Source organism: Mus pahari, chromosome 1, assembly GCF_900095145.1.
Source record: "Mus pahari chromosome 1, PAHARI_EIJ_v1.1, whole genome shotgun sequence".
NCBI lineage: Eukaryota > Metazoa > Chordata > Mammalia > Rodentia > Muridae > Mus > Mus pahari.
This window is the reverse complement of record NC_034590.1, coordinates 88666732-88691965: the sequence shown is the minus strand read 5'-3', so window position 1 is coordinate 88691965 and position 25234 is coordinate 88666732. Positions and strand designations below refer to the sequence as shown.

Here is a 25234-nt window from a genome sequence, read left to right as displayed (position 1 = left end):
AACGGGACTTTCAAGGGCCAGACGCCTGTGTGGAGAACTTTACAATGTATTCCAGGTGTACACCAGTGGTCACATATTTAAACAGTCTGGTTTATACAGTTGCGGTCCTGAAGACCAGGAAGGAAAACGTTTAGAAGCTGTCGGCGTCAATTCCACAAACTACCACCAGGGGACAGTGCCCATCCATGTTCCAGTTCTTCAGTCTGACCAGTACTGGCTTGGGAAGACCTTGTCCTGCAAAATATTCAACAAACGCCTACGGTGTAATAAGCCCTGTTTCTGGCGCGGGGACACCTTCGCAAACATGGGGAAGGGCTGTGACATTGGAGCACGTCCCTTTCATGTGTCCTTAAAATATATATACTCACAGAGACGCATAGCCAAGCTCTATGTGGCCTGACCCGGAGAAAACCGACTTGAGGAAAGAGATAAAAGGACTTTCAGAGACTAAGAAGAGGTAAGGAACAGCCTGAGACTGACAGCTCGCTAAAGGGGATGCCGAAGCGCAGCCTAGCCTAGATAATGCTGACCTCAGACAGCCAGGTGAGCGATGTCCCAGACTCCTCCAGCATGTATGTCCCATGCCTGCCCTGTGGTGACCGGAGGTATCTGTGCCCTGAGCGTCAGTGCAGTGCACAGCCAGAATCTGGTCTCTCTAGGTATGTGTATCCAAGAGAGTGGCGGATGTGTGCCTATGTGAATGATGTGTAAGAGATGGTGGTGATCGTGTACACGGACCAACGTGAGGAGGTCACCTCGGTGATGGTCACGTTTGGGATAGCCAAAGACACCGGTGCTGAGTTCAGTGTGCTTAAAGAGGAAAGGGCGGGCTGGAGCAGGGTGGAAGAGGGCAGGGAATATGCTCATCGGGAACCTGCCTAAGTGCATCACAGCGAGGCTTTGGTGACTTTAGAACGCATGCAGTGGGACCATGTCTGAGTCCAAGACCTGCTGCCGGTGTGTGCGGGGAGTGCCCTTCTAGGATCCCCATGGGAATATTGCATCCTATGTGGCTGAGAATGTTTCTACAAACAGATCAATCTGAGCAACTGTGCGTCTGGACTCTTAATAGGGAGGAGGAGATGTCCTCGAATTTGGGACACCGGAGTTTTGGGTGAGAAAGGCGTCTTAGCGCTCTGAGCAAGCCAAGCGCCTGGGGTTGCCGGCTAGCAGCAGCTCCGGTCCTGAGTTGAGCAGAGCTGCAGACCCGGCAGGGGCGGGGCTTGACGGGGCGGAGCCTAACGGAGGGGCGGGGCCTCGGCTGCTGCAGCGCGGGCCGGGCCAGGGGGCGCCTCGCGCGGCCGCAGCTCGGAAGGGCGATGCAGTGAGGCGGGCTCGGCTGGCGGGCGTGCGCGGAGCGGGGGCCGCGGGCGCGCTGCAGAGATGTGACTTGGGCCCTGGGCCAGCAGGAGCGTCGGCGCTGCGGGGACGTGACGGTCGGTGAGTACCAGCCAGCGCGGGCACGGGGAGGGCGCCGTAGGGACCCCAGAAACTTTTCCCGCCGTGGATTTGGGAAGATCCGGAGCGGATCCCGGCTCGTGCTTTTTCTGTTCTTCCTCCTCCTTCTCGGGGCACATCTGCAGAAGCCATGGGATTCGAGTGAGGGGTGCCACAGTGCGGCGGGAGAGGATCCGCATTGGACCGACCGAGGGCAGGGGTTTGGGGACCTTTATCTAGTGGGAAAATCCACGAGCCAAGCTCTGGCTATGGTCCGGGGTGAGGACAGACTACAAGCGTCTGGGAATAAAGGGGAATTCGGCCCTGTGCTAGTGACCCCTGTGAGGGACGTCGCCTGCAGGTTCCAGGGGCCTGGCCGTTGGTGGGGTGCGAGGGCAGCCAGGGTTCTTCTGGTCCTGAACTACGCACGACGTGGCCTGGGGCAAGGGCCAGCCTTTGGAGACCTGAAACCTCACCTGCCGCAGGGTCTGGAGGACCCAGCTTGCAGTCTGCAGTGGCCACGCACTCTTGGAAAAAGGCGCGAGAGGGTGGGCACCACAGGGAGGGAATCTGAAGCCTGGGGACAAATAGTGGGCTGGAAATCTAGGGGCGGCTGCTTGTGGTGAAGGGGAAGAATTTCTATCCCAGACGAGGGCACTTGGCCTCTGAGGAAAGCAGCCAGGCTAGGGGTAAGGACTACCCAGTGCATCGTCCCGTCTTCCTAGGGGACTGGGGCTCGAAGCCCCAAAGGACCCCAAACATTTCATGGACCTGGTGGGAGAGATGAGCACAGACAGGATCCCGCACCCCTCCTTGGCCGGCGGTAGCTGATTAAACAGCTTTGGATCGGCCCACCGACCTTGCCCCAGAGGACGCCCCCAGAACAGAGGGCTCATACCCCTGTTCTAGCTCGGCCTAGCCAGTTCCCCCCTTCTTCTTCTGTTCGCCAAGGGGGCGGCTCTTTGGAAGAGGGACAAAGGCCCCGGGAGTGTGGCGGGCACCATCGTCCCTGCCTGGGGCCCCAAGCACACGCGCCGCATCGGCCGCCCGACTGCGCCGGGGTGGGGGCACCTGAGCGGCGTCCAGAAAGCTCCGGGGGTCCCCACAAAGACAAGAGAATGCAGAAGAGGCCAAGCACACCCCGCAGACAAAGCACTTGAGAACGTTATTTCCCAAGTTTCTTTGGTGGGCACTTGGAGCTTTGGGAATAACCGCACTTGGAGTTAAACTGCATGCAAATTACATGTAAATAGAATGCAAATTGGCATCTGTTGGTTGGAAACCCTCCTCAGGGCTAGTTTTCTATCTGGGCTGTGAACATTGTTTCCCTGATCCCTTCGTTTCTAAGTCTAAAAAGGCTCAGCTGGGTCGGAAGAGGGAAAGATGGGATGGGAAGGAGTTTGGGGCCCAGGCAGCCAGGAAGAGGGCTTTCTTTATAAAGATATACTCTAATGTTTACTGGGTTGTTGGTTTTTAACACATGTGGTGAACACATACCCTAGTGCTAAGGAAATACCCTGTGTAAAATGAAAAGGTCCAGATTGGGGGGGTATGGAAGTGTGCAGAGAAGTAGATGAAGAAACTCTAAGGGGGCAAATACCTACCACCTCGTACTACACCTGCTGGGACAGGGCTGCCTGGAAAATCAAGTGACTTGTGGGGAATGGCATTTATGAGTGGACCCAGCAAGAGGGGGCCTCCACTGAGAGAGTGATTTCGGGGGGGGGGGGATGTCCAGGCTGGAGAAGGTTGGAGATGGGAATAGACTTGGAGGAAGGGACACAAAGGTCATTGTAGCCAGAGTGTGGGGGCGGATTTGGGGCTAGAGAGGAGGCAGGAGGCACTGGACAGATTTGATCTTTGGAGCCATGGAAAGATATTTAGAATTTATTCCGTTAGGGACCACTGAACCCTTGGAAGGTTCTGGAAGTCACCAGAGTGTGATTGTAAAAGCTTCGTTGACCTCTACAAGGAGACAGACAGACTGCAGCTCCCTTCTCTCTGCTTGCAGGGATGCTGTGGGGCAGGGAGTCCGGGCTATGGAGCCAGCCTTGGGCACTGCTTTAAGCCCCAGAGAGCCAGGCGAGCTAGTTGAAGGAGTGGTTTGGATTTTTAAAGATCCACCTCCCACTTCTAGACAGTTCTTATCTACCCTAGGGAGCCCCCACCCGGGGTCCAAGACCTCTGTTTTAGCATTGAGCTTGCTGGGGATTCCCAGTTAGTCACGCTCTTCCCTCAGAACTGCACCAAGAGAAAGATCCTAGACTGAGTGAGGTTCAGGCAGCCTAGGCTGCAATTTGCATTTAAATGATTGCTTTTATTTACAGGCCCCACAGTTGCTTTGCATATTCATGGATTGTACAGCTGATGTTCTTGGGGTCCTAAGTTACTAACCTGAAAGGGTCTGTAAAGAGCCCCAAAGAGGCTCTAGTAAGGCAAGGCAAGGAAGATGATGACACTTTGTAACTTGGAAAAGATATCAGAGGGAGGCAGAAACATTTTGAGTCTGGGAAAGAATTTAATGTCAGGAAACCTTGTAACGGTTTAAACTAGCCAAGCAGGAAACACACCCGGGTTCCAGGGGAGTAAGACTGGATAGAGTGTAATGCTGGGGGGTTCAAGAAGCCCAAACTTGGACTTCTGCCAGACATGGGGCCAAGACTGGGGTGCAGTGGAAAGGCCCTGGGGTCAGAGCTGGGGAAAATGTATTCCTAACCTGGTCTGTAGATTCTGTGGAGCCTCTGGCCAGGCGGCTTGCCCTCATTGCACTCATGGTCCCAACAGGACAAAGGGACTCTTGAGTGTCTTCTTAGCCAGCTAGCACCCCTGCTTCTTACATGCAAAGGGCTTTCCACATGCACCACATGCTAGTGGCACAGCCATCTCCACCTTACAGAGGAAGGGCCAAGAGGTTCAGAGAGCTTAAGGAACACCAAGGTCACACAGTTCTATTGGACTGCCCTCCTGTTGAGACCTTGGAGTCTGAAGAGAGTGTCAACTGTGGCAGGTATTCAGATGGGTCCTGAACCATGAAGTATACTGGGGCTGAGAAAACTCGCCCTGCCCCCCGGCCCCCACCTGCTCATCCTCCCCCACTCCCCATCTATACTCTGGTTCAGATTCTGCCTGCCTGGCCTAGCAGAAAGAATGGTCTCTTTGGAACCCTGCTGGTAGCCAAGGGTTGAGCCTGGTCAGGAGGGTTTCAGGGCAATTTGGGACATTTTGTTTTTCCATCCCTATGGTAGGACCAGAGGGAGGGGATCCTACCTCCCAGGAGAAGGCCTGGTGTGTGGTCTCCAGCAGCTTTGGCTCGGACTACCTACTAGCCATGGCTGGTTTCAGAGTCACTGGCCTGGGTTCAATCTTGACAGTGAGGTTCACACACTTCCTGTTCCCATCAGACAGTTCGACTCCTTCCCAATGCCTCAAGGACCTGTTGTCTGTGGTGTAGGATGGGAGAGGCTGGAAACCAGTAATAGATAAACAGATGGGAGAACCCCTCGCCATCCCATCTCCATGGCAACAGCCCCTCCTAGGAAATCCATGGCAGGAGAACTTACCCCTGCAGACAGTGGAACATTTACCAATCTTTCACATTTCTTTACATTAACTAGTCTCCTACACCGTGTGTGTGTGTGTGTGTGTGTGTGTGTGTGTGTGTGTGCACTCATGTTTGTTTATGGCTATGAGTACAAATGGGATGTATGCACATATGGAGGGCCCAGAAGTTGACACAGGCTGTAGGTTTTTTGTTACTCTATTTATTGTGGCAGGGTCACTTACTAAACCCTGAACATGCCAATTCAGCTAGTCTAGCTAGGCAGCTTGCCCCAGGTAACCCATCTCCACCTCCTGACACTGGGATGACAGGTGGTGAGTGCCAAGAGTCTGAGCTCTGTTCTTCACACTTGCCTGGCAAACGCTTTATCCACTAGACCACTCCACAGCCCCCACCTCCTGTTTGAGCCTGGGCTCAAACTTGAGCTCCTCCAGCCGTAGCTTCTCAAACACAGGATTACAGGTGAATGCCACCATCTCACTCCCAATAGATTGCCTCCATCCTCACCACAACCCCGTGACGTGGGTGCTGTTCTTACCCTTGCTTTGCTACTGAAGAAACTGAAGCTAGAAAGGTTAGGTCAGCAGTTCAGAGTTGGAGTGTGCTAGCACGCGCTCTGGGACAGGATTAGAACCCAGCAGCTCAGAGTTGGAGTGTGCTAGCATGTGCTCTGGGCCGGGATTAGAACCCAGCACCTGTTGGCCAGTGTGCACGCTGGACCACTCCCCAACCCCAGGGTAGAATCTGAAACTGGGGGATCTGACTCGGAAGTGCTTGGGGAGACTCAGGCTAGGAGAAGCAGTGTTTGTCCAGCTCACACAAATAAGGTCTCCACTGTCCTCCACGGTCTCTGTGGAGCCAGGACTCAGTGCTGGGGGAAACTGTTTCCGGCTCCTCTGTAGACTCTGTGTGTGTGTGTGTGTGTGTGTGTGTGTGTGTGTGTGTGTGTGTGTGTGTGTGTGGTGTGTGGATGGAGGGTGGGTGTATGTGTTTCGCAGTATATTTAAGAACATCCGAGTGAGTCACACGTTTCTGAGCGCCTGGCTGGCAGCAGAGGTAATTAGTATGTGAGCCTTAGCTTGTGCATTCATTCCCATTTAGTCTCTGCTTTATACTCTGCTTGAGGAGCCGCTGCCCTCACCCCGTGGTTTGTTACCATGTATTCATGCATCCCAGGCAGCAGTGCCTTGAGGCTGCCTCAGAACCTCTGCTCTGATATTGTTCCACACAGTGCTCTTGGAGGTGGGAGGCAGCAGGTGGCTGATTGAAAGGAGGGGGTGACCTGACAAGGGGCATTTTGGGTGGAAGGGGTAGGGTCTGCTTGGGGCTCCTGCTCTTCATGTCCTCATTCAGACAGACAGAAGGACAGACGGACAGACATCGGTGTCAGAGTGTGGCCTGCAGGCCTGGGGGCAGTCGAACACTGATTTAAGCCTCTCAGAGCCTCCCTTCCTCTTTTACAGAAGAGAATGATGCACACCCAAATGTACCTTTAGAGGCCACATGAGAGTTAGAGCCTGTAGATCAGTTTCATTCTTTCAGCAGCTGAGGGCCAGAGCTAAACAGATGAGGGCCTGGGCTGCTGGTGGCTGGAGAGAAACACACCAAAGGGGAAAACTGAGCTGGAGGGAAAATGCACGCAAGAGGACCCGAGTTCAGGATCCCTGTGGCCGTCCACATCTCTAACCCTAGTGCTAGGGGTCGGAGACACACAGAGGCTTACTGGACAGTCTAGTAGAATGGACTCTGAGATCCAGGTTCAGTGAGAGGCCCCATCTCAAATACTGTGGTCGGTCATAAAGAAGTCATCCAAAGTCAACCTCTGGCCAGAGATGTCTGCTTGGGTGAGGACAACAGTGTACACACACACACACACACACACACACACACACACACACGCATGCACGCACGCACACGCACACACTCGTGAGCCATACAATAGAGTCAGGGATCAAAAGTACAGGCATAATGTGTAGTGGGGGCTGAGAGGGCCTCTTGCAGATCAGTCCTCCAGCAAAAGTCACCAGTGACTCTCCAGCTAGTTCTGGTCTAGAGAAAGCCCAGCAACAATAAGACACTTGTTTGCCTCGGGCTCCACTCTCCTGGCAGCATGTGACCTTGGGCAAGCGGCTGCTCTCCGAGTTCTGCATAGTGTTATCTCTATGAAATGAGGCAGCCTTAGCACTTGCCTCTAGGTTGTTCTGTAGATTCTCTCTGTTTAATTGGTTTTTGAGTTAAGGTTTCTCAATACTGGTAGCTCAGGCTAGGTAGCTCAGTGTGTCAGAAATAGGACCTCCTAGAAACCCTAGGTGAGCGAGTGGCTTTGGCTTCAGTGTAACCCTCCCCACCCCAAACATAGTTCTGTGAACTTGGGTGGTCACACCCCACAATCATCCTTAGAGACAAATAGTGACCACCTTGAGACAACTGAGCTCTCTCCTGTGGTGTCTGACCATACCTGGTTTCACCTATATGCCTAGATATGGGGCAAAAAGAGGCCATCGCTCTAGGTTTTTGAGAACTGGTTGGCAAGTGACAGAAACCCAGATCAAACTGGTTTCCTTCAAACGATATAGTTCATTGGATGCTGGTGAATCCAGCCGCCTTTCAATGGATTAGAACTCAGATCCCTCCCCTAGCTGTTGCCTCCCAGTCAGCCTCACTCTCAAACAGGTCAAATCCTCCTGCTAATTCACTGGTCTATTTCAGGCCATGTGCCTATTTGTGAACCAATCACTTGAACGGAAGAGTAGGACAATGTCTAGATTGGCCAAGCCTGACCCGGATGCTGCATTAGCTATAATTCTCTTATGTCTCCTGTAAGAATAGACCCTGACAGAAGAACTTAAGAGGAGAAAGGGTTTATCTCAGGTCACAGTTAGAGGGTTTAACTGATCAGGACAGAGGAGTCAAGGCTGTAGGGTCTTGAGGCAGTTGGTCACATTCAATCCACAGTCAGGAGGCAGGGAGAGAGGAACGGTAGTGTTCAGCTCACACTCTCCTTATGCTGTCTAAGACCCCAGCCCAGTCAACAGTGCATCCTGCTTTTAGTGTGGGTATACCCAGCTCACTTAACCTAATCCAGATAATCAGTTCCTCATGGTCATATCCAGGGCTTGTCTCCTAGATGAGTTAGAGTTTATCAAGTTGATATTACCCATCACAGCTATATTTCTTGACACAGGAAATAACTGATCAAAACAACATGAAAGGGACATTTTGGTTCATAGTTTTTGAGATTTCAACGTGGCGGGATGGCATGGCGGTGGCACTGTATGGCATCAGTTCTTCACATGGCCATAGACCAGGACTCTGCAGCTAGATCTAAAAGCCAAGCCATCAACTATCAAAGGTGACCTACTTCCACCCATCAAGCCCCACCTTCTAAAGGCCACTTGGTCATTACAACAGCTCCACCAGCTAAGGACTTTCCCACTTAACTAAGACCAGCTGGGAGTGAGGGCTTGAGATAACTCTCCAAAGGCAAATTGCCAGCTAGTTCCAGAAACCAGAGAATCAGATGCTGCATCAAAACCCACAGCTGCCCTGGAAGGAGAAAGGGGCTCTACCTGTGGCCGTGGAGCACGAGGGGGCCCATTTCCTCTGTCCGAAAGGAAATGAAAACTCTGTGTGCGAGGACACTGCACAGTTTCAGATGTGTGGGTGTCCTCCGGGTGCTGCTCATTTCAGACTGGGGTGGACAGAAGCAGCAGGAAGCAAGTGAGAGGAGCTTTGCCTGAAAGGGTGGCTGGACTCAGCTAAAAGAAAGCAAGCTCTTGCAAGGAAGGATGGCAAGGTCCGAGCCCAGCTGAGACCTGGTGGGCTTCCTGGTGTCTCTCACCAGTCCTGACTTTGATCTCTAAGACTAACCTTCCTCAGCCTCCATCCCATGGTCTTACTGGACTGTGTCACTCTGTTGGGTGGTGACTGCTATTCTCATTGTAGGCCTAGTCTTTATTTAACAGATGCTCACTGTCCCCTCTCCAGTTGTAACATCCAGAATTGCCTCTGGCTGAGATCCACTCATCAAAGGGTACACAGGTGAGAGATCCAGATTCTGGAAGCATCTTCCCAAACATCATTTCCTCACCGCCAGGGAAGATGGAATTGGGTATAAACTAGACTGGGGGGTGTGACTGAGAACTCTCTTTATGGAGTTTACCGCTGACAAAAGGAGACTCACCAGGAGCCCCTCCACCTTGCTGTGGACCAGTGGCAGCTTGTTCTGTCCCATCTAGTTCTTAAATTTTGTTTCCTAGCATGCTTTCCAGCCCTGACAAGTGGTTCTGTTCGGAATGATTTCTCTCCAAAGGGCATCATGCAGCCATATTCCTTGGGTGTGCACATGTGCGACATAGACACAGAACTTAGAGGTGTTGGTTCTTTTCTCTTTACTGTGTGAGTCCCGGGGATCTAACTTAGGTTGTCAGGCTTGGCAGCGGGCACTTGTACCCCAGTAGCCAGCCTCCAGTACAGTTTAGAAACATTGAGAGAAGTATTTCACTGTGATGGGGTTTAAGTGATCAATGCACAGGACACAGTGAGTTAGTTAAGTAAATGACTGTACAGGGTGTCCCTGATGGAGACTCTATGGCACTATTACGACTAGACTATGAGTCAATGGTGAATAGCTAGGGTGTATCCCCAACCTTATATTTTAGCCTGAGTGGGGGTCTCATTTAAGGAGTTCCTCTTCTCAAGTACCTTCTGTTTGTAGCATGCCTTTTCTCTGTGAGCACAGCAGACCACCCCACACCACCAGCCATCTTCTACACATCAATAATTTATGCAGTCGATGGCCTGGAGGTTGAGGCAGGATCCGAGATGCACAAGGGATCTCTGTAAAGGAGAGGAGGAGAGAGAGAGGTGGTCGATACTGCATTTACTTAACGGAAGCCCCAGGGATGCCTGGTGCTGGGCTGTGGGGAGGGTGGCTGGTTACTGACCTCACATAGGTAGAGTGAAGACCTCAAACTAGACTAATAATGAGCATGGGCACAGATGTGCAGGCTGTGGCTTCTTGAAGGTCCAGTCCCTTTCAAAAGCAAGGAACTGCCGTCGGTGGGATAAAGGGCTGTCTGGATGCAAGAGTCTCTTGTTTGGTGGGGATTTCCTAAGTGCCTGCCTTGGGCCAGGTGCTGTGTACTAATATGGGTCTTTACTAGTAATCCTTTAAGGGGGGATTTTGCACCCCTCACCCAGGGAATATTTGGCAGTATACAGAAGCAGGGTTGTAGAGTTGCATCCCACTGTGCATAGGACACCCCAACCCCTTTAAAACACACACACACACACACACACACACACACACACACACACACACAGTTTCAGCTGCCAGATGTGACAAGATTGGGAAAGCTGGGTGGGCTGATGAGTAAAAGATACTGTCTCTGCCTGGGGTAGCAGACAAAGACAAGAAGGGAGGAGAGGAGAAAGGGAAGGAGAAAGGAAACAAAGTAGACAAAAAATGGCACACTTGATTAAAGCTCAGCCCACAAGACCCCGCCCCACAGGCCTGTGGGAGCTACGCTGACCTTGGCAGAGTCTGAGCTGAAGGCTCTGGTGCCGGGCTGAGGGGTGGGTAGGGTATCTTTGCAGGGCTAGTGAGGCCTGATGATACTAGCCTATAAGAATAGGGGTGTGTTTTAGCAGGGGGAGGAGACTGGGTCAGGGCTGTCACTGAGCCTCTAAAGCATATGAGAGTGTGTGGCAACTTAAACTCTCAGGCCTCCTGTCCAGGGAAAGGACAGCAGGTGGGTTGGAGAGAATGGAACCTTAGATCTTTGGACTGCCGGGCGCATAGTGGCGCACGCCTTTAATCCCAGCACTCAGGAGGCAGAGGCAGGCGGATTTCTGAGTTCGAGGCCAACCTGGTCTACAGAGTAAGTTCCAGGACAGCCAGAGCTACACAGAGAAACCCTAGAAACTCTGTCTAGAAAAACCAGAGAGAGAGAGAGAGAGAGAGAGAGAGAGAGAGAGAGAGAGAGAGATGGGATGTCTGTGAGAGACAGAGATGGAAATTCTTTCTGGATGTACGAGTAGATCCACAGGAAATGCGCCAGGATTCCCTTGGATACAAACAACCTTGGTGCCAGGATCCAGCTGATGCTCCCGGCCCTTCTTCTGTGAAAGGCCTTTCTTTCTGTGAAAGTCTACTCACACATAACCTATACCCACGCCCTATGGATCACTTATAATACCCAATACAATGCCAATCCTTACTATGCAATGTCTATGTAACAACCACAAAAATGTCTGTGTAGATTCAGAACAGACAGAATCTTTTCCTTGAATAGTCTTCATCCATCCTTGGTTGAATCCATGGATGTAGCAAACTTAGTTGGGACCACTAAGTATACCATGAGTTAGTGCTGGAAGGTTTTCTCCCTCTGCTAAGAGGGGTGGCTCCTGAGTGTGGTTTTGTGACCTGGGGCCAGTGTCACACCCTGAAGACCCTGTTTTGCCACCTGAAAATAAAGGTCACAGTAGGACCTGCTGCCTCATAGGGCATTATGAGGACTGGCTGAGCCCAGTTTTTGGCCTAGAGAGAGTGGTCAGTAAATATTTCCCATTAGCCTTTGAAGATTAAAGGAGGAGAGAGAGAGAGAGACAGAGAGAGAGAGAGAGAGAGAGAGAGAGAGAGAGAGAGAGACCCCATCTAAGTACCTGTCTGGTGTTGTCTCTTTAAAATTTCCTTTATTCCCTTACTTTGGAAGATGCCAGATTTACATACTACAAAGTGGTAGAGAGAGGAGGTGAGTCTCCCTCCCATAGGTCCCCCAGCCACTGCTGATGGTGGTTCACGGTTTCTGATCTGGGCTAGGGTTCAAGTGGGTGGTGGAGTGCCTGGGTGAGGGTCCACAAGGTCTGGAGAAAGTAGATACTGTTATCTTAAGCACCAGAAGGAGCCATGAGGGCTGGCAGGTTTGAAAACAGGCAAGTCCTCGGGAGAATGGGGCCTTACAACGGATTGAGCATTTTCCTCTGATTGTTCCCGTTTTCTAGAACGTTCCTGGTGTCAGAGAGAAAGATGAGAACCCATCAAGTGTTTCCTCTGCCCCTGCTCCTGGTGATTGCTTCCGTGGCTTCAGAGAACGCCAGCACGTCCCGGGGCTGTGGACTGGACCTTCTTCCTCAGTACGTGTCCCTGTGCGACCTGGACGCCATCTGGGGCATCGTGGTGGAGGCAGTGGCCGGGGCAGGGGCCCTGATCACACTGCTTCTGATGCTCATTCTCCTCGTGAGACTGCCCTTCATCAAGGACAAGGAAAGGAAGCGGCCCGTGTGCCTCCATTTCCTCTTCCTGCTGGGGACCCTGGGCCTCTTTGGCCTGACGTTTGCCTTCATCATCCAGATGGACGAGACAATCTGCTCCATCCGACGCTTCCTCTGGGGTGTCCTCTTTGCGCTCTGCTTTTCCTGCCTGCTGAGCCAGGCGTGGCGGGTGCGGAGGCTGGTGCGCCAGGGCACAAGCCCGGCCAGCTGGCAGCTGGTGAGCCTGGCACTGTGCCTGATGCTGGTGCAGGTCATCATTGCCACTGAGTGGCTGGTGCTGACTGTGCTGCGTGACACAAAGCCAGCCTGCGCCTATGAGCCCATGGATTTTGTGATGGCGCTCATCTACGACATGGTGCTCCTGGCCATCACCCTGGCCCAGTCCCTCTTCACGCTGTGTGGCAAGTTCAAACGGTGGAAGGTGAACGGAGCCTTCATCCTCCTCACTACCTTCCTCTCTGTGCTCATCTGGGTGGTCTGGATGACCATGTACCTCTTCGGCAACTCGTTACTTAAGCAGGGAGATGCCTGGAGCGACCCCACCTTGGCCATTACACTGGCAGCCAGCGGATGGGTCTTTGTCATCTTCCATGCCATTCCGGAGATCCACTACACCCTTCTCCCACCCCTGCAGGAGAACCCACCCAACTACTTCGACACTTCACAGCCCAGGATGCGGGAGACCGCATTTGAGGAGGAGATGCATCTGCCTCGGGCCTACATGGAGAACAAGGCCTTCTCAATGGATGAACATAACGCAGGTAAAGCAACCACTGTCTGGCCTGGGGTAGTCCCTGAAAAGCCTCTCCAGCAGGGGCAGATGCTCCCAGACTCCACAATCACGTAAGACCCCCCTGCTAACACTGGCTCAGAGATAATTTTATGTATCCTTTTCCTCATGCTAATTGCTAAATGATTTGTTGTAAAATTCCAAAGAGTGGGGATGGGGTGTGGCTCAGTTGGCAAAATGCTGTCAGAGGTGAAATGCAAGCAAGAGGATTGAGTTCACTCTCTAGGACCCAGAGAAAAGCCAGGTGTGGTGGCGCATGGTTATAATCCCAGCCTGGAGGAGGAGGAGGCAGACCCAAGGGCTTGCTGGCCAGCCGGTCTAGCCTAATATGAGCCCCAGACCCAAGGATCTCAAAAAAACAAAACAAAACAAAACCAACCCCCCCCCCAAAAAAAAAACAAACAAACAAGGATTGGCTTCTAAGAAACAATATCTAAAGTAGACCTCTTGCACACACACACACACACACACACACACACTGTATCCATTGGGTCTAACAATGCTTAGCCAGCCTACCTATTTGGCTGCAGTTTTCTGGATCTCACTTGAAGGCCAGGCCTCTTGCTTCCCTCATGCTGTGGCAGGGAACACACCTCCTGCTTTACACTCTACCACTCCCTGCTGATCCCTAGCTAGATTAAGTCCCTAGTTCCCAGTAGGCACTGAGTTTGCAGCCTGCCCTGTGTATCAATGTATGTGGGCTACCATATCATGTATGCGGGCCACCATGACAAATGATGCTCCTGTCCTCCTCCACCTCAGTCATCAGCATTGTTCCCACTGGGTCCCAAGGTCCAGTGTTAGCAGGCAGGTGTGAGAGCCCTGCCTCTCCCTCCCACTTCACACTTAGTGGCTTTGGCGTAGATTACACAATCTCTCTAAGCCTCATTTTTTTTCTCGTTTGTAAACTAAAAATAACAGGAGTGCATACTATATAAAGACGTATTACAGGAAGTAACACAATGAAGACCAGATCCTGGTGGCACTGAGCATGGAGCTTGTGGGTCTTGGCTGGGGTCTCTTAAAAGTAGTATGTGAGACACCCAGGGATAGGGGTTTACTTGAGTGGTGGTCCCTATAAGGAGAGCACAGAAGCAGGTTGTCAAAAATAGTTGTATTTATAAGCTAATCTCTGCTAGAGCCAGGCCCAGTCCTGTGGAGGCCCTCTGAGAATGTGTGTAGAATAGAACCCCAAATGGCTTGCCATGACTGAGGCTTCACTCCCACCCTCTCTTAACCTCCCTCTTCCATCACCAACTTCTCTATAACTTGGTTAAATGGTCACAAATTCTTCTGGGATCAGAGGAGAAAGCCAATTTGATAGCAGTTGGGGTGACATCTGGGTAGCCAATACTACCTGTTTGTGCTCAGGGGTGAGGTCACAGTAGGTGGAGGGGATATAGTCACCAGCACCTCTAAGGCCCTACTGCTGATGCCAGCAAGTGCCTCTTAGGACACTGCTTAAAGGAAGCTGGCTGGGTCCCACACCTGAGCTTAAATAAATGACCTTTCTCAATTCTCCAAAGACACTTCAGGGACCCGGCAGGAATACCGAACCCCAGTCCTGAATGAGCACGGACCACTTGGCATGGTCACATGTTGAGCACTAACTGTGAGCCAGCACTAATCTGCCTTCAGCCTGCACTAGTTTAGCAGTCCCCGCGTTACCCTGTGAGGTTGGCCCATTATACCCGCTTCATGACGGACCAGTGTAAGCTAAGGCTCAAAAGAATGCCTTTTCCTGAGGACATTCAGCTGGAACGTGGTCCGTGGAGGACAGAAAGTTAGTGTCATTTCTCTTTAGCAGCATCCATCCATCCAGTTGCCAGGCACAAATGGGAACTGTGTGCAGGTGCTGGTCCCTTTAAACACGTTTGCAGGGTTGAGAGTGGAAGCCCAGGGTAGAGCCTGCTCCTCCCCCATAGGCAGGGAAGCAGGTTGAGCCCTCACTTTCTATAGAGCCACCCATAGCCCTGCCATACCTAGATGTAGTCAGCTTCCTCAGCACCCTGAACCCCTAGCCAGGAGGGGTGCCAGAAGCCAGCTTCTGGACAGAGGGGAAAGTCCCAGGGTGGCTGCAATCCAAGTTGCTCTCTTCTTACATAAAGTTCCAGGCCAGATGCCTGTGTCTGTGGAGATGTTGGTAAGGACTCATTGCCAACCCTGCTGGGGACGGGAGAAGGCACAGTCAAGTTAGAGGTCACCATTGGGAACCTAGAGGCCTCCTCAGGAGCTGTGGTGACAGAGGAGGGGCCTGGCTGGCCCTGGCATCCTGGTAGAGCCACCTCTCCTTGCCAGCTCCTCCTGGAGGGGCCTCTCTGAGGCCCTGGACTCTCCATGAACCTTGGAAGTAGAAGAAACAAAAGTGGTTGTGTACTGATGTACATTTGTGTCTCCTGGGGGATTGGTCCATCACTCTGTCTGATTCTGACAGTACCTGTCACACACAACACACACACACACACACACACACACACACACACACACACACAGAGCATTAAGAACCAGTGATTAAATAGAATGATCTGATGTCTTTGCAGTAAAACTGGAAGGTCAGAAACACTCAAGCAGTGGTGTTTTAAAAGTAATGATAGCGGGGGTGTGAGAGCACATGCCTGTAGTCCCAGGACTCACTGAGAGAGTAGAGGCAGAAGGAGTGTGGGTTCAAAGCTAGCCTGGGACACACAGCAAGGCAAACAACTCCCGACAGCAGCTACAAATAACAACAGCAACAGCAACAAAATTGGCTCCTGTCTCCTAAGTCATACAATAGCCCTTAAGATCTGTTTGGAAACAGATGTGAAGAGGCCAAGTGCTATCCTGTCTCCAAAACAAAACATAAAATAAAGCTAAGGCAGAGTGGTCCTTCTTCACCTGTCTCTCCATTAGAGTCACGTCGTCGGCTACCACTTAAGAAAAACACCAGTATCTTCCCTGCCCCCACCCAGGGCCCCTGATTAAGTCTGAGTCTGGGATCTGTATAATTTATAAGCTCTCCAAGCAATCCTAAGGTGTTAATGGGTGGAAACCTTGGGTCCAGGCACTGGCCCACCATGTGCTTAAATCAGTGATGGAGGCCTCTCCTGGGTCAGGGGATGAGGAGCTGTGGTACCCTGGGGATGCTGTGGAATTTTCCGTCAGGCACCTGCATTTATTTTTCTGGTCCTCCCCTGCCTGCTCAGCTTGCCTAAGGGGGTTCCCATGATAAACTGTGCCACAGAGAGCGCTCTTATCCATTCATCTTTCTGCTCTGTGGTCCACTAACTCCTCGCAAAAGATGTCCTAGATATGAGTTAAATAATCTGCATTTTAAATCTTGACATATCATGCAAGGTAGCACCCCAGAAAGGTAGGTTGAGGGCCTACTGTGTGGTGGCATTGCAAGTCCCTACCTAAATCTTCAGCAACCTTGGGTATTGTCAGACTTTTTTTTTTTTTTCCAAAGATGTTTGCTTGCTTGTAGTAGTGAGGATGAAACCTGGAGCCTAGTACATGCTGGGTCACTGAGCTACATCCCTAGCAACTCTTACCATGAACACTTTTTCCCTGGTTTTTTTTTTTTTTTTTTTGCATCTTTTAGTCTATCAAAAATATATATCCACCAAAATCACTTGAGACCAGGCAGGGCAGTCCTCAGACAATGCTCACACAGAGAACATTCTGGCTGGGCTGGCCTTTATTCTAGAAACTCTTGCTTCACCGGCCAAAGGCCATCTGGGCACGCTCCTTTGCCACAGTAGGAGCAGCTGTTGGCACCTTTCATGCTCCTTTAGCCAGTTTGTATTTTAGGAAACAGACCCCATGAGGGACCTTATCCTTAGAGTGGCTAGTGCCCACGAGCCACCGTGATCGTGTCCTTCCTGCACTGGGAACTTCCGGCCAGCTTCTGGAGTTCTCCCCCCATGCCAGGAGTCCCCTAAGGTGTCATGAGAGGGAGGGCATGTTCTGCAGTGGCTTCACCCCTAATATTTCTTGCAATCATTGAGCCCCCCAAATATATACGACTAGCCAGACTGTGTTCCTTAGTATCAAAGGGGCATGAGATAAGTGCTAAGAGATTCAAATGCACCCAGAGATGTCACACCTCAGATCACATCTTACAAAGTGCTAACAAGGCATAGGAAACACGCACCTTTCGAAGGAACGTATGTTCCCTCTTTTGTTATGGATCCTGGGCTCTAAGATCTCATTAAGGCAAAGGCTACTTAGCCATTTTTGTTTACTGCTAGAGACCCCAAGTGAAGCCTGGGGGAAGAAGGCATGGCTAACTCAGCCTCACTTGCAGGACCTACCCCAGAGAAAGTTGACATTTGACCAATGAGTGGATGCCTCCAGGTACCCACTTAGGAATAGCACTCCCTGCCCTTCACCTCTGCTGGGGGTTGGATAGAGTCAGCTCTGATAGTAGGCAAAGGCCTCTGAAATTGATTACTAGCATTTTTTTAAAAAAAATATATATATATAGAATTTGAATGCTTAATTATTCAAATGAATGAAAATTCCAAATGCCCTAGGTAATAGGCTTCAGGAAGGGCTCGATTCAAGAGACTCAAGGGATGAATAACCTTGACTTCTCTTCATCTCTTGGTGGAGGCGTTATGGTCCCCCCATTTGCACAGAATACCAGAAATCCAGAATTTTTTCTGGAAAAAAAATCTTTCCAGAAAGCTTGAGAAAATCCCATTCTGATTAGCTCTAAATGTCATCCCCCAACCAGTATGTTCTCAACGATGGAATGCTCTGATTGGTCAGTCTGTCACAAGCTGGACCCTGGGTCCATGCTGAGGGTCTAGAACGCCAAAGCTATGCTCAGAGATCCACCAACAGCCTGCAGCAGAGAGGGGCCCGAGGACTGTGGGTAGCAAGAGAGCGTGGGTTTCTGGGAAGGGGGTGTGCTCGGAAGCAGAGTCCCAGACCTGGGCTGAGCTCTGCATCGCAGCAGAAGCTGATGACCCTAGCAGAAGTCCATGTCCCTGTCCCTGCTTCCTGTGCTGCTTCCCAGACAGGGACTCAGCATAAGCACCTGCTCAAGCCTTGGAGAAACCAAAGCAAAAAGGTTCCCTGCGTCTGTCTTACAGTTTCTTTGGTCCAGCCCATGATGAGCCTATCCCTAATGCCATTTAACACATCTTGCTTTGACATACCCAACTGTAATGATTCACAGCAGAGCATATGGAACTGGTATGATGGTTAGGAGCAGCCTGTCTCTGCCAGGCTTCCAGTGTGGACTCTGCTAGGTGTGACCTTGGCCTTAGTACTTAACCTTTAGCTCTTGTCTGCGATGCTGTGAAAACTAACCCTGTGTCGACTTACCCGAGACCTAGCTCTAAGGTCATTCTGAGTCTTTCCTCCTAGCAGGCTGCCCAAGCTGGCTCCCTCAGAGAAGACTTTAGGTAAAGCCTTTCTTTAGCCAAGCAACATCAGTACTTCCTCCAGTGAAACTGCGGGTGTCATCTGACAGTTAAGATCTCCATTCGCCTGGTGGGATGCTGAGGGTGGAGCCTGAGGCCTCGGGGATGCTAGGCTAAAGCTCTCTGCCAGGGAGCCAAAGACCACATTTTAATTTGACTGCATCATTTTGGTGGGTTTTGACCAAAGCAGTGTGACCTGTATCCACCGTGAAGTACCACACAGAACGGTTTCATCATCGTCCCCCTGCCCCAGGCAGCACCCAATCACCAGGAACAGCCTTCCCTTTCTGGATTCTAGCTTGGCATGGTGCCAGAAGCCCTCACAGGCTAGCTCCTGTCACTCAGAAACATGTACTTCAATTTTCCCTGTCTTTTCAAGTTGGTTTTTCTTTATTTAGAAAGAAACTTAATCTCTTAAAAGCACAGAAACCGAGGGCTTGGGGAGACGGCTCAGCTGGTAGAGAGTGCTTGCCGTTCAAGCACGAGGACCTGCGTTTTATCCCCAGAACCAGTGTGTGATGCTCACTTGTAATCCTGGAGCTGGGGAGGTGGAGACGGGTGGATTCCTGGAATTCCCTGTCCAGCCAGCCTAGGCAGTGAGACACTGTCTAAAACCAAGGGAGGGGCTGCAGAGCTGTTAAGAGAATTGATGGCCTTCTGAGGATCTGAGTTCAGTTCCCAATATCCACATCAGGCAGCTTGGCAGCTCCAACACCCTCTTTGGCTTCTGCATCCGCACACACACACATACATACACACTCAGAGAGAGAGAGAGAGAGAGAGAGAGAGAGAGAGAGAGGAGAGAGAGAGAATAGACACACATGCACAGATGCACACAGATAGACATGTGGGCACACACACACCACGACACAGAGTACACTAAATAGCTCCATGAGGACCCCAACATTTGGCATGTAGCAACAGGAGGACCAGTGTGGCCCACCTTAGATGCTGTCTTTAAAAGGACAGTAACTCAGGAACACCTGTGCTTACTTTCAGAAGTAGAGTGTTCACCCATTTGGCCACCATTGCTTCGGACCTTCTATTACTCTTTGGGAATAACCCAAACAAGAGAGTAATTTTCCAGTGTTGACAGTCACTGTCCAGTACATGTATTTAGCAATCTCCAGCTCTCCAGCATCCAGAAATAGTGATGGCTTTTGACTGATATGGTGAATACAGACCTGTACTGTTCTACAGTGCTGTTCTACAGTGAGGTAAAGACTCTTACCCAAAGAGACCTGACAGCCCAGAGGTGACTGTCACCCCCGCCTGGCTGTAGCTGTTTGGGGAGAGCAGGTCTTCAGAAAGTTCCCAACCCTTCTGAAGCTGGATCAGTCTCCTAGAGGACTGAGAACAAAGCCCCTTTGTGACTTTTGTTTTGAATCAGGCTTGTGACAAAGGGGAGGAGCCACTGTGGTGGGTGGATAGAGGTACCCAGAGGGGAGGAGCTGGTTGCTTCAGAAAAACAAAATTCTCTTCCTCCCTCTCTCCCTCCCCCTTATCCCTCTGCCCCCCCTTCTCCCCCACACTCTCGCTTGTGTTGTCATCCCGGGAACTCCATCCTCAGCTCTTCGATCAGCAGTGGGCTTTTCCAATGGAAGCTTGGAGCAAAGATCCAGCAGCCTGGGAAAGAAGCCCAGCAGCTTGGGAAGCCGGCCCAGTGCACCGTTCAGAAGCAATGTGTATCAGCCGACCGAGATGGCCGTCGTGCTCAATGGAGGGACTGTAAGTATCAAAATCTGACATCTGGGCAGGAGGCCTGAGCGCATCCAATGTGGGGCAGCTTCAGCGGGGTACACCTGGAGGCTGCTTCTCTGGGCTGCTCACTGCAGCTCCATGCATGCACGCCTTCCATTTTTGTCTGTCCCCCTTGTGGTAAGGAAAACTCACCCATACTCAGAAAGCCATCTAGAGATGCCTACCTACTACTGGGGCTCTTCACCTGATGAATTTTCCTCCATAAGCACAGTGCCCCAACTCTTTCCCAGGGAGGTGACTCTAAGGAAAAGATTTCTTCGAGGATGTTCTCAGCCTTGCCCCCTGGTCCCGACTCCATCCAGTACTCCCCCCAAGCTGGGTACCAGGTCCCCTCTTCCCAGTTCCCTAAGGGACATCCTAAGAAATTAAAGTTGAGTCCCTCAAACACCAAAGCAGCTGTACTTATCTGTCGCCAAACAGGCCTGCAGCAGAAAGTGTTACCTTTTGCTTTTCGCCTCTGTTGGAATGACTTTGTTTCATTCCGGCAAAATCCAAAGAGGCTCTCATTCCTACATCTACCTTCCAGACATAGCTCTGTGCTTCTCAGAAACAATGCATGAGCCAGTTCACATGTACACATTTGATTTCCATTCTTTATTTTGTGCCAATTCCATAACTCAGCCTGAGCTTTTTTTTGAATAGACCATCAGGTATGGTCTTTGATCCCTGGAGGAAAGGAAGGGAATTTTGGATTTTCTGCCCTGTGAAGGCCCTGCTAGGCTCTGATTCACTTTGCTTTGAACAAGCTATAAGGCAAATAGAAACACAGATTTGTGTTCTTAAATCTTCCTATCACCTCCACCTCCTGGCCTGTTTCTTTGTCCTGGGGCCAAGAAAAGCCTGACTTGACTTGTGACCACTGGTCTCCAGAGGGGTCGGCCCATGTGACTTAATAAACACAGCCTGTCCATCATTCCTAAATCCTACTGGTTCCTAGTGCAGGGAAGAGAACAAAGGACTGACCAGGTGGTGCTCTAGGGGCCCAGGGTGAGGACACATGCCTAGCCTGCCCGAGGAGTCCCGTCCTCATCTCTTCAGAGTACTGAGTTTCTGAGCGAGTTGGATGTTCCGTCAGGTGGGGGACATGAACCTCCAGTCCTTTTCTAGGAGGACACAGCCCCCCACAGGCAGTAATAGGGAGATTGATGCATCAGTTCCTAACATTGACTTTGCAGAGTTCTCAGTCCTGTCCTTATGTTATTCCAGATCCCAACTGCTCCGCCATCTCACACGGGAAGACACCATTGGTGAAAGACCTTAAGTTCCAGAGAATAAGAATATTTCTTACAGATTTTATTCCCTGGCTGTGTCTTTCTTGAGGGCGAAATCACTAACCATGGCAGAGACAGGCCACCCGGAAGCCAGGAGATCTGAGAAGTCCCACCAAGGGGATTTCATGTAAATGTGACATATGGATGAACTGGAAAGCTAACAGTGACTGCCCTCCCCTCCCCTGCCACACACGCAAACATGGAATCGTCCTGCAAACTAAATCAGAGCTAACTGCCAATAGTCTTAGACTCACTCAGAAGCGTGGCTGGGAAACTGAGTCATTCAGCAGGGAGCAGGACAGAGAAAAAGTCACAGCTGCTGTGCCAGACGATCTTGGCTTATTATGTGAGGGGTTGGAGCCAGCCTGTCACCCCTGCCCTCCTCACCGAATGCTGGTCCCCAGAGCCATCTTTTGGAGATAACTGTGCCCTTGAGGTTAACTCATGGATCATTCTCCCTGACTTTTGCTTGCCTGGTGGCCCATGCGGTTCAGGAGACTTTAGGAGGTTGTGGCTATGATTCTCAAGGCCCAACTGGATGGTCAGGGAGCTGTGTAGCCAGGAGGAGTGGAGGAACCATAGAACGTGCCAAAGAAGAGAAGGTACTCTGGACCTTGAAGTGACCATCACATGTAGACAGAGGTGACCAACCATTGCGCCTGCTCTGGGCCTCTTGCTCTATCAAGCACCTCACCTACCCCAACCCCCCCCCCCTACAGAGTGATAGAGATACCCCTCCTCCTTCCTCTTGCAGGTGCTCCTCCACCCTCCTCCAACCCTAGCCCACCCTCACCCCCACCCCTAACCCCCCGAGTTCATTCCCATCTTCATTTCAGAAGCTCAAATAGGGCCGCCAGCTTGAAGCTTCAGGGGAGGCAGACTGAAAGGCAGGCACCATAGCAGCCTTTTTGTAATGATGTCCCATGGCTGGGCTCCCCAGGGGTGACCTCTGGGATGGAGAGATGGCATCCTGTCGCCCAGCTGCCACTGGCTTCTGGGGTATTTTCCCTTCATGTGGGTAGAGTCCCGGATACAATGAGCTCCATGAAGGTTTCGGCTGCTTTCGGAGGGTATGGAGAACGCTTTGATTCTGGTTTTCCGATGGCTCTATGGAAGTGGCCCCCTTCACAGCTGTCATTTGTCGTGGCTTCCATCTGTCCTGAGCAAGTCATTCCTTTGTTGCTAGGCATTTCCAGCATCCCTGCCATTAAAAACCCTGCGTTCTCTGCACTGTTTGGCCAGCATAATCTCTAGCAACCTTTCCATGCTGAGTTTGAACCTGACCATGTGGACTGTATAAACAAGGGTTGCAGCCTCTGCATACACTCTAATCGCTACATTGCTTTTTCTATAAAAACTACCCATAAGCCTTTAACCTTTAATGAAAGCAAAATTTTTAAAAGGTTAGTGTTTGGGGGTGGGGGTGGGGACTGACCTCTTCTTAAGCCAGCACATCTGAGCTGAGTGTTTTAATAAATCTGATTTTTCTCAAGGCCCCAGTCTCTGCTGTGTCCCCTCCCTGCCCTAGCCTATCCTTGTAGAGCCTTAGAGAGGTGTGGCCAATCTGGCCAATGCTTGGCTCTCCTGCAAGTTTTCCTTACAGCTAGCGCATCACCATGCATGGGAACCAGAAAGCATGGCACCCAAAGGCCACCTCTTCCCAACCTCCTAAGATGCCTCACCCCCCATCCAGAGCACGCGCTTGCTTCCCAAGAGTTTGAATCAGTCCTTTGTGCTTAAGGACCATCAAGTGGTGGGCTAAGAACATAGAGGCTGGAGGAGATGTGGGAAAGAAAGAAAGCTAGGGCTGTGTGGGGCTGGAGCTGGGGCTGTTGCATGCACTACCCTGCCTTCTGCAAAGATATCTCCGAGCACCTTGGGCCAGTCCGGTGACAAACGTCAGCGCTCCGCATTCTTGTGCCAGGAAGTGGCTGTCCACCCCCGCTCTCTGGAGTCCTTTGGAGCTTTCTGATGTCACCAATAACTCGGTCTGCAAAATCCCCCCTTGCAGAAGGGAGAAGCTGACATGATTGATGGTTTTCTCTCTAAGCTCTTTGTTGTCCTCGTATAAGGTGAGCACACCACCGTGCAAACGGCTGTGCAGAAAGCGTTTCTGCACTGTGAAAACAGAACCACGCTGAGCCACAGGAAACCCCCTCGCTTACGTAATGAGGCCTTTCAGTTTTGCTTTTTTTCCTTTCCAATCCTCATAGGTTGTTATGCTTCTGGGCTTTGTTTTATCTTGGCTTTAAGATTCAGGGTGGGCTGAATGGTTTGACATGGAGGGCGGAAGTAGGAGCAAAAGAAGTAGGGCCACATCTACTACTATTCCGAGTTCGAGTCCACCTGAAGAGGACCATGAGGCAACTCCACCCAGAGACTGTGGCTTCTGACAGAGCAAGGCTGAAGTACATGGCACCTGTTTAACAGTTGAGAGACCCAAGACTTGGTTGGGGAAAATGGTCTAGAAAGTCATCTGTGAATAACCCCAAGCTGCAAGCACAACTTGGCATGCCCAAGTAGTAATACCATGTTGGGACTGTAACAGCCACTCTGTCCCCTCCTGAGTGAAGACTCCACAGAGGTCTGGAGTCAGTTGCCAAGGTAGTGGGACAATGGCAGAGGGAGGGGCTCCTATGTGTCAGCTGTTTCAAAAGTTAAGATCTGGTTGTTGTCTGCCCCACCCCCCACAGATGAGATCAAGGTCAGTGAACAGGTGTAGACAGGTGGGGGGAGGGGTTATCTTTGGAATTTGCCAAATGGCAAAATAGAAGGGGGCACTGGCATTTACACATCCAAGGATGCAGCGACCATGTGAGCTGATGAGAGCCCTTGGCAGGTGCTTTATTCATAAAGAGCTATGGCTCGTTTTTTGATAGATAATATATATTTATTAAATGTATTAATGTGTATTTTATAATGTACCCTCACTCTTCCCCTTATCCTGGCTGACTTGCATACTTATAAACAAAAATTGTTTGAGAAATTTCAAGACAATCAGTATGTACAGGGCTGTATATAAAATATCACAGACTTTAAAGGTTGTTAAGCATGGGCAGATAGGTTTTATTTTCAAAATGCTGTTCTTAACAAGAAAATAAAGGCTTTACTATTTACCTAAGATGCGTGGTAGCTTGTCAGTCAGAAACTACTGAGGAGGCTTTCAGCCATGTCTGGGCATTTTAAATGGGAGAATCCTGGTGAGCAGCAGCCACAGAACCGATGGGACCATTAAGTTAACAGGACACTGCTGTTATACTTTGGGGCTTTAACAGTGGGAAACCTTTCTGACAACTGTCTATCGGGCTGGAAACAGCTCAGTGCTGTAGCCTTGGCCCTACGGGTTATCCCAACACTCCAAAACCAAGGCAAAACTAACACAGAGATCTGAGGTAAGTTAAAATATGGATCTTGGCAAAAGTGGGAAAACTGGTGTCAGAGGACGCAGTCACGAGGCATGTCAATAGTGACAGCTTAGAGGGTGTTCCTGACACAGTGGAGGAGATTTGGGGTAAGGCAGGAAGCTAAACTGCTTCAGCTTCTCTGCAACAAATCCTACCTCATGTGCAGATGGTTCTGTATTCACCACACTAAGGCTTGTTAAAGACACGGTACTAGGGAAAATACAGACTGGATACATCGTCCTTCCTTCCACACGGAGCGACTGACATCGGCTAAGGATACGGTGCTGAGGCAGCAGGTGCTTCCTCGTCCTCCATTTTACATTTCA

At 50.9% G+C, this 25234-nt stretch overlaps 2 protein-coding genes across 3 annotated transcripts in view; one reads left to right on the top strand and one right to left on the bottom strand.

Annotated features, from left to right (window-relative positions):
• The first annotated feature begins 385 nt into the window (after positions 1-385).
• Gprc5b (G protein-coupled receptor class C group 5 member B) lies at positions 386-24620 on the top strand. 2 transcript variants are annotated; one of them, XM_029546224.1, is made up of 4 exons: positions 386-457; positions 12002-13032; positions 20043-20200; positions 21440-22829. In XM_029546224.1, the coding sequence occupies exons 1-4, from the start codon at positions 390-392 to the stop codon at positions 21482-21484; spliced, it is 1302 nt and encodes a 433-aa protein (XP_029402084.1). In that variant the 5' UTR covers positions 386-389; the 3' UTR covers positions 21485-22829. The 2 variants fall into 2 exon arrangements, with proteins under 2 accessions (XP_029402084.1, XP_021055794.1); XM_021200135.2 differs by lacking the exon at positions 386-457 and adding an exon at positions 1275-1440 and having other exon boundaries at positions 21440-24620.
• The window catches only part of Iqck (IQ motif containing K), a 115897-nt gene continuing 114662 nt past the window's right edge, over positions 24000-25234 (bottom strand). The window contains exon 9 of the mRNA XM_021200146.1: positions 24000-25234. Coding sequence (XP_021055805.1) covers positions 25179-25234 — 56 coding nt within the window. The 3' untranslated portion in view covers positions 24000-25178.

Coding starts and splice junctions, on each gene's coding strand:
- Gprc5b (XM_029546224.1), top strand. CDS start 390: ATGTGGCCTGACCCGGAGAAAACCGACTTGAGGAAAGAGATAAAAGGA. Junction 13,033..20,042: donor AATGGATGAACATAACGCAG/GTAAAGCAACCA, acceptor CTCCATCCTCAG/CTCTTCGATCAGCAGTGGGC. Junction 20,201..21,439: donor TCGTGCTCAATGGAGGGACT/GTAAGTATCAAA, acceptor ATGTTATTCCAG/ATCCCAACTGCTCCGCCATC.